Genomic DNA, 9,200 nt, shown 5'->3' with positions numbered 1-9,200 from the left:
TCCTAGACCTTCTTCCCCTTGCGGGGCGGCCCTGGTTAACGGCTATCATGGCTACCAGGGTTCCTCATGGGCGCACACTTGCTCATGGGGACAGTGTTGAACCGGCACTACGCTACCGTTACTCAAGGGAGGCTTGGCATGCGGGCCTGGCTCAAGCATGTTCCTTCACTTCGCCAGATCCTTGCCCAAGCTGATTGAGCTATCCTGTTGCCCTTAGCGCACGGGTGTGTTCCGGCCCAAGCGGTTGCCTATCATCATGGCACACAGGTGCCTGTCATCATCGGCATACAGGAGACCCTTCACATCGGTGCCAAGTCACCTCATCGGCGCTTGGTCGCCTTCCATTATGGTTGTCCCCCTTTAGCACGTAAGCGGCGCCTCCCATGGACCGGTTTGAGCCAGGAGAGTGCCCCGGCCATTGGACTTGAGGTCATGATCCAGTGCTACTGACGTTGGTGGAGCCATCCCATCGGGCAACTCCTAGCCTCTAAGCGCAGAAAGGCTTGTCCTGACCTGCCTTGGCTAGGACGCCGCACGGGTTTCTTCCGCTGTAGAACTACCCCGTGACAATGTATCACAATATCATTGAAGAACCAAATCCGCACTCATCACTATCATACCCAAAAACTCTTCCAATGTCATACCTTTCCGCCATCGTAGATTTATCCGAAACCGAAATTCAGATGCACATGAGCACATCACACTGTTTTGAAAGTAAAATAATAAAATATGGATATGAATATAGATCAGCTAACACCGCTAAGCCAATTCGTATAAAACCGTCCGGTTCTACAACTCAGATCGACGTTGGGTGTGCTCCGTTGGCATCAATCGATAATCTAAATATCTAATATCGTCATACGCCGGTCTAATCGAACGGTGTGAAGTGAAGCATAAGGCTTGGAGTGAAAAAATACTTGAAATTTCAAACATTTCCGTCGTCTTCATCCCAGTTCCTCTACTCGTTTCGTTTCGCTCCTAATAAAGAAAAGGAAAAAATCCTCCACCTCCTCGGATCATCCTCCTCCCGCTTCATGGCGAGTGTCACAGTCGATTCCTCTACTAAACACCTGCAACTCGAATCCATCCCGCTTGTCGATCTTCGCTTCTTATCTCAGTCGGATCTCAACTCGTTATCTCTTTGTGCCGACGATGCATTCGACCTTCGCCGCTGCGACGACGTCGTAATCCCTAAAATCGACCGTTCTGTTTTCAATGAGAGCGCCGGAAGTCGAAAGCAGACGTACTCTCGTCTCCGCCTTGCCCCTAGCAAATCTGAAGACACAAGCATTGGTCATCGCAGGCGATGTGCTGGCCTTCTTCCCGTTCCCAAGCCTCCGCAGAACCCCGTCGATGACCCCGAACGGAATGAGAACAAACGGATTATTTCTGTTCTGCGAGAGTTGTTCGCCAGGGACAACCCCATAACTGACTTAATCCCTCTTGTCGACGACGACGGAGAGCCGCTCCCCGAGCCCTTGAAGGTGGAAAATGGAGTTCCTATGCAACAATTTCCTGTTTCTGTTTCCGAAGGCGAAAGGAAGAGGAAGAGGGGGAGGAAACCAAAGCACGAATCCAAGTACAAGATACCGGGAGATGGCAATGGTATGACCAACACTATTGTTGTTTACGATAGTGGATCCAATGCAGAGAGCCGGTCTATGGAGATTGTGAATCGAAATGGTGTTGTAGTTGATGCCGCTGCGTTGGCTAAAGTTGATGATCCATTCGGTCCCGAGTTGAGGAGGAGAACTGCTGGTTTGCAGACGGAAGCGGAATTGTTAGGGTTTTTGAGGGGGTTGAATGGGCAGTGGGGTAGCAGGAGGAAGAAAAGGAAGATCGTTGATGCCAGTGATTTTGGAGATGAGTTGCCCAGAGGTTGGAAACTTCTACTCAGCCTGAAGAGGAAAGAAGGTCTCGTCTGGTTAAATTGCAGGAGATACATAAGGTCCTATTATTGCTAATCCTATCCTTACTTCTTTTTTACCTTTGTCTTTTCTTTATTTTACATTTCTTGTTATGTTTACTAGTATCTCGTGCACCTGTAGTCCTACTTGTTTTAACTTATGATTAAAGGGGAATCTAGTTACATTTTGGTTTTGAATGATTAATAATCTACTTGTGGTGCACAATCATGTGCCTGCGTATACTTATTCATGTAACTTTCCTAAAATTCGCATGCACTAATTTGCAATAAATTCATGATATCTGTGAATTCAGGAGTTCAGGGGTGTAAGCCATGTCTTTGACAAAGAATTTATTAATGATATTAATCCAATACGAGGGACTGCAAAACCCTTGAATGATTTAAATAAAACAAATCTAGAATATGTAGGATTATATGTGTTGAGTTGAGTTGTCTCGTTCAAATTAAGTAATTTCTTTATTTTTTTTTGATGATTAGATTAAGTAATGGTTTTTGACATTCAGTCTTCAACTCAACTGTTGGCTCATAAATATTATTTAAATCTTTTGATGCTTTTCTCTACACAGTTAAGACACATGATAGATTTTTCTGTTATTTAACTTAATTATCTTTGTTTTTGTGATTTTATTTATTTATTCGTTTATCATTTCACGGTGCAAACAGATATTGTTGATCAACCAAACATTTATCATTATCTTTGTGCTTTCCTATCTCTCTTTTATTCATTTATCATAGTCTTTGATGCTTTTCCCTCTCTAACAGGTGTATGTATTTGCTAGTAATCAGTAAATCTGATTGTCACTTATCAAAAAAAAGTTGACAGTCTTCCAGAATTCAATTTTAATTGGGACTGGGGAAATTGGGACATGATGACATGAGAGATAGGAAAGAAAATTAGTAATAACTTTGCCTTTCTGAAAATAGAGGCTTTAGTAGTCGCTTTCTCCCCATTTAGCTTCCTTGTTGTCATGTGTTAAATTAACCAAACATATAGCCTTAATATACATTCGTACCTCTGGTCATCTAGGCAGCTCCTAGTCATCGTCTAGGCAGTGACTTGCCTTGACATCTCAAAATTCCTAGGGATTGCATTGTTGCCTTCATTTCATTAGTTTATGCATTTGACTGTCCTCCTGTATCTTAAAATTTCCATTTGAAGATAACTCAACTGAAAATTAATGTATAATCTGTGCATTCAATCTTAATTAGTTCACCCATATGCATACCAATACTGATATTTTAAAATTTGTTTGCAACTCTGTACCTTGCCTGTTGAAAAGAGGAATTGGGGTTTAAAAATAAAGCTTCTTGTATTTCTGATTGCCCAATATGTTAATTTCTGATCCTTTGAGATCACTTTTATTAGGTCAATAGACCTGTAGTGTGTCTAAAATGCCCATATCCTATTCATAGATAGGAATTTCCTACTATAGTCTTATTCTATAGCTCTAGTTATATTGATATTTTGTTGTAATTTCTGCATTTCTATTTTCTGGGTTGTTTGGTCCTTTACTTACATATCCTTGATCACTAATTTGTTGTGATCCAGCCCTAATGGCCAACAATTTGTGTCCTGCAAAGAAGTCTCCTCGTATCTACTCTCTATTTTTGGACCTCAAAATGCAAGCGAGCTCAACTGTGGCCACAGTCATGAAAATTCTCACATGGCACACAAATTAACTTCTGGAAGTGTAAATCCTATGTTTATAAAATTTATTTGGTGCATTATATATTTATTCCATTAGATTTATGGGTTATACAACAGAATGCAGGTCTTACCCATAAGGATGGCAACACAAGGGAAAACATCATTTCCTATTCAGCATCATCTGTTGCTGCTGATGACCATGACAAGCAAGTCACTTTATTGAGGGCTGAGAATCTTTCAGAGGTCCAAGTACGTGACCTTTTAGAATGTCAAAAATGCAGTATGACTTTCAATGAAAAGGATACATATTTGCAGCACTTACTGTCATTTCACCAGAGGGGTGCAAAGAGGTGCCGGCCGGGTTCATCAATTGCTGATGGGGTGATAATTAAAGATGGAAAGTATGAATGCCAATTCTGCCATAAAATTTTCCAAGAAAGGCATCGGTACAATGGTCATGTTGGTGTCCACATGAGGAACTATGTCAGGAGCCTTGAGGCATCACCAGGTGAGATAACTTTACAGAAGAGCGTTGATTTTCCATCCTTGGGAGCAATTCCTTCAGCGGTCTCTAAGATGGGTGCATTGGTTGAAATTGACAAGGTTTCTATTCTGGAAACTCCAACTGCTAAGCCTAATAAAGAACTGAATGTTGGTTCTGTTCATAGTAAACTGGGTGCCACTTCAATTCTCGGAGCTCCTGCTGGATCCAAACTTGAACTAGGTATAAGTTCCTTGCATGATAAACAAGTTGTGAATACTAACAGTATTAATAAGACTCTGGTCAGTGAATCTTGCAATAAGCTGGACGGTGATCTGAGAATGACTGGTTATAAATTAGGGATGATCAACAATGCTGGCAACATATCTGTTGAACTTAAGTCTTGTTTGGATTCTGGAACTGTGTTGCCAACTAATGAGGAAAATGATACTGAAATTTGTGGAAAAGATGGGTTTGCAAGCACCATTGTTGAAATTAACAAGCCTGCCATTGAGAAAGAAATGGCTTCTGGAAGCTCTTCATGTACTCTATCTGCTAATTGTCAAGCTCGCAGGATTGAAAATAATTCTGGGACTCCATTGTCTGGTAATGGGGAAAATGATAGTCTTTTAACTTCTTGTGGAAAAGATGGTTTTGCAGACACTGCTGTTGAAATCAAATCTTCCATTGAGCAAGAGAAGTGTTCTGAAAGCTATTTGCCTACTCCATGTATGAAAAAGCAACCTTGCAGCCCTAAAAGTATTATGAGTGAGGTTCTCATAAGTGCTGCTGAGGAACCCAAACTTGACAAAATGGAAAAATTTGGAAGTAATGATATGGCAGGTGGGCTTGATGCTGGCCTGGCTGGATCGGGTAAAGTTGTTGTAACAGTGGCTAGGAGGGGAACTGTTGAAGAAAATGCTATGCAGAGTGGGGTTATAGAACATTCACTGCAGTTATATGATTGTTTTCCAACCATTGCTGAGATGGGAAACGAGCATGCTGGCAGCCAGGCTGGACCAGGTAAAGATGTTACAGAAGCTACTGGGGATGCTCATGAAGAAAATGCAATGCAGAATGGGATGTCAGAATCTTCTCCAATGTTAAAGCAGTTACCTAACTGCTTTCCCACCCTTGATGGGATGGAAATTGAACATGATGATGATAAGACTGGACTAAGTAAAGATGTAACAGAAGTAACTAGGAACAGTAATGAAGACAATGCTATGCAGAGTGAGATGATAGAACATTCACTGCAGTTGTCTGACTGTTTTCCAACCATTGTTGAGATGGGAAATGGGCATGCTGGCAGCCAGGCTGAACCAGGTAAGGATGTTGCCAAAGAAGCTACTGGGGATACTCGTGAAGAAAATGCAATGCAGAATGGGATGATGGAACCTTCTCTGTCGTTAAAGCAGTTATCTAATTGCTTTCCCACCCTTGATGGGATGGAAATTGAAAATGATGGCAATAAGACTGTACTGGGTAAAGATGTAACAGAAGCAACTGAGAATACTGATGAAGAAAATACAATGCAGAGCGGGGGGACAGAACCTTCACTGCTATCAATACGGTCATCTGATTGCTTCCCCGTCATTCATGAGATAGGAAGTGAGCTTGGTGGCAGTCAGGATGGATCTAGTAAATATGTTGCAAAAGAGACTATTGATGGCATTGATGAAGAAAATTCAATGCAAAGCAGGATGATACAACTTTCGCTGCCATTAATGCAGTTATCTGATTGTTTTCCCACCCTTGAGGGGATGGGAAGTGAGCTTTGTGGCACTCGGGCTGGACAAGATAAAAATGTTGTAAAAGAGGCTACTGTGGTCAATGGCGAAGAGAATACAAGTCAAAGTGGGGGGTTAGAACCTTTGCTGCCATTAATGCAATCATCTGATAATGCAATACAGAGTGGTATGAAGAAATCTTCACTGCCATTAATGCAATCATCTGATAATGCAATGCAGAGTGGGATGAGGGAACCTTCACTGCCATTAATGCAATCATCTGATTGCTTTTCCACCTCTGATATGATCTCAGATAAGGTATGGGGTATTGCATGGAATGAGCACCTTTTATAAGTATACAAGTTGAGAATGTGGTTGGGATTTATCTGGATTGTTTTGTTATCTTTTTGTTCTCCTATGTTTCCTACTTACTATTTAATATTTTTGGGTTTTTGTCGGAGAAATGGGGGTGGGGAACTGTAGCCCCAAAAGAAAATGCAAGAGTAAAGATTGATGTATCTGCCTGTCATGCTACTGAAAATCTGAAAATGTGGCTTGAAGTTGACCTATTTGTTGTGGATCCTCAAAAGTCATGATAAATATTATGAAGTTTTTCAAGGAAAATCTGGTAACATGTATAGACAGAGGACCGGGTCAAATTTGTAATTATTAATTACCAAAGAAAAGTATTTATTATTTGTGCACTTACTTTTCGCAAGTAACTTCAGATTCTATCAAGTATGACTAAAATGTATGCATACGAGTCAGGCATTCCTTGGAGAGGTTCGTCCGTTCATATCTATTACCTCTCCAACTATGCATCAAATTTCAATTGAGCCCAATTCAATCAATCCCTCTCAACCCCCTATTTGGCTAGTGTATGTGTGTCAGCCAACCTATTTGTTGATCTTTGCACCCATTGTACTTTTATGTGCATGTTCCTTGCTAGCCATTTAATCTTCTTTAGTTCATCTTTGTATGCCAATACTTCTTTCTCACTATTCATTAGCCAACAAACCACTACCTTGGAGTCACCTTCAATAATTTGCTTGTCCAAATTCCTGTATCTTGCTCGTTGTACTCCTTGGTGTATAGCATGGAGTTCAACCCTTGTGGAAACCCCAAAGCCCAATTGGGCCAAAAAACATAGTTACAATATGACTATCTTTATCCCTAAATACTCATCCCACTCTAGAGGGACCTGGATTTCCAAAGCTAATCCCATCAAAATTTAACTTAATAAAGCTATCCTCCAGTGGTGTCCTAGCCTTTGTAAAGTTTGCACTATCTTCTTTATTGAGGAGGTTGTAGCCTCTTCCCCCCATTTTCTCCAAATATCATTATGTTAAAAAGGTGAGAAAATTTCCAATGATCTTACATAGTGTATCACCTTAACCATGATACATTTCCTTACAGATTCCTTGCTTCTTTCCTTCTCCATGAAAAGTTCTTGCATTTCTTTCTTCCTATACTATCCAAATAACTGTTGTTCTTGGTGCACCTTCACATGATTCTTCCTCTTTTCTTTGGCCATGTAAAAGTTCTAAGTCAAACAACCTTGCCATATTCATGGGTGGAGTCTACTTGTACACAAATAAAGAGAAAAATTGTTCCCAAATACAAGTAACAAATGAATAGGAGATTAAAAGCAAATTTTACCATTGCCTTTGGAAAGAGTGCATCAACTTGTGAGTAAGCACCCACCCATAGGTTGGGGAGCCCAAACACACCCATCAGGCTTAGAGGGGTCTAAGCAAACCTTCTCAAAAATTTGAAATGAATTTCAAAATAGGTTCCATTTTATAATGTGAGATGTGAGATTGAAAACAAAGAAGGAAAAAGGCCCCTAGGAGTAGAATCACTAGACCTAGCAAAAAGTTGACCCAACCTGCAAACCCGACCCAACCCAACCCAACCCAAAAAAATAGGGTTAAGGTCTCATATTTATCTACATGAATATGAGAATGACCCGACCCGACCCGACCCGACCCGACCCGACCCGAAAAAACTAGGATGGGTTGGGTCATGGGTTAACCCGTCAACCCAATTGTCAGGTCTAATTGGGACTATTTATGTATTGTTAGAAGTTTCCACTCTTTAATCTTTACTATTTAGTCTTTACACTTTATCGTTTACTCTTTGAATTGTTGAATGTTTTATTTTATTTGTAGAATTCTAAGATTAATTCCTTTAATTTTGGCATTTTTTCTATTTTTTCTTTATTTTTAAATTTCCAATTATTTTTAAGGATAAGCCAAATTAACTCGTGGGTCAACCCTAACCCAAACAGTTAGGGTTAGGGTCTAGCATTTCCTGACCCAACCCAAAATCAACATGAAGTGTCTCGACCCAACCCAAACCCGACCCACCCAACCCAATTGTCAGGTCTAAGAATTGCCCACCCATAGGTCTTCCCAAAATAGGTTTTTGTTTCCAGAGCAGAAAACATACATGATAGAGTTAAGAAGTCCTGGAATAATACCATGCATATCTTTCCATGGGGAGGCTAAGCCGGAAGTAACTTTTACACTTCCTAAGCATGTGATTCTGGGTGAGCAGTAGCTAGCCCCCCCCCCCTCACATAAAGATATGAAGTGTACTGGTGGTGTCTTCTGAACAGAGTTTTCTTTTTGGATTTTATTTCCATTCTATTGTAGCAAATTCTTTGAATGAGGAAATTCAAAAAAAAAAAAAGTGAGACCTTCAAGTGAAGTAGTTTGTGTGCTTTACAATTTATTTTTTGATAATTGTGTGTTTTACAAATTTAACTTACCTGAACATAATACGAGCTTCTCCAATATCTTATTTCATACAGGGAAGGGATGGATTCTGCAGTGTCAACCAGAAGCTTGACAATGTCTCAGGTTTTGAGGATCTGAGATTTGAGGAAATAGAGCCCCCAAAATTCACTTATATTAATGAGCAAGAATCAAGTTCTCTGCCGGAAGAATCAATGAACCTGACATATGATGCAGAGATTGATGTCCCCATTCAATTTGAGTGGGAAGCTGTCTTACCAAATGTTGCTAGTAATCAGCTTACAGCCTTGTGTGTATGGTGCAGATTAGAGTTCAACCATGGGGCAGTCACCTCTGAAACACAATCAGATTCAGTTGGTTTTATTTGTCCAACTTGCAAGGCCAAGATTGCAGGCCAGATCAATGTGCTGGATAATGAGTCATCTGTAAATCCTGATCGGCTATGAAGAGGGTCATTCTTTTAATATTTCTTTCAATGTCTTCTCAGATGTGAGGTAATTTCTGTTCCTCCATGGTAATTTCTATCATTCAATGAAAGTTCTGCAGATTGAATCTTGACATCCATTTGATGTTTTTATCAATTTGCAGTTTACCTCAATTACTAAGGGTTGTAGTAATACAGGATTTAGAAACTAATGGAACTATTTGAGTTCAA

The 9,200-nt window shown here is 40.4% G+C and overlaps 1 protein-coding gene across 1 annotated transcript; it reads left to right on the top strand.

Moving 5' to 3' along the window:
• Nucleotides 1-797: 797 nt before the first annotated feature.
• Nucleotides 798-9,200, top strand: LOC104604733 (uncharacterized). The gene is made up of 4 exons (XM_010269226.3): nt 798-1,948; nt 3,477-3,618; nt 3,693-6,104; nt 8,602-9,200. The coding sequence occupies exons 1-4, from the start codon at nt 1,035-1,037 to the stop codon at nt 8,989-8,991; spliced, it is 3,858 nt and encodes a 1,285-aa protein (XP_010267528.1). The 5' UTR covers nt 798-1,034; the 3' UTR covers nt 8,992-9,200.

This window comes from Nelumbo nucifera, chromosome 5 (genome assembly GCF_055504915.1).
Source record: "Nelumbo nucifera cultivar China Antique chromosome 5, China Antique-T2T, whole genome shotgun sequence".
NCBI lineage: Eukaryota > Viridiplantae > Streptophyta > Magnoliopsida > Proteales > Nelumbonaceae > Nelumbo > Nelumbo nucifera.
This window is presented reverse-complemented; position numbering and strand designations above follow the sequence as displayed.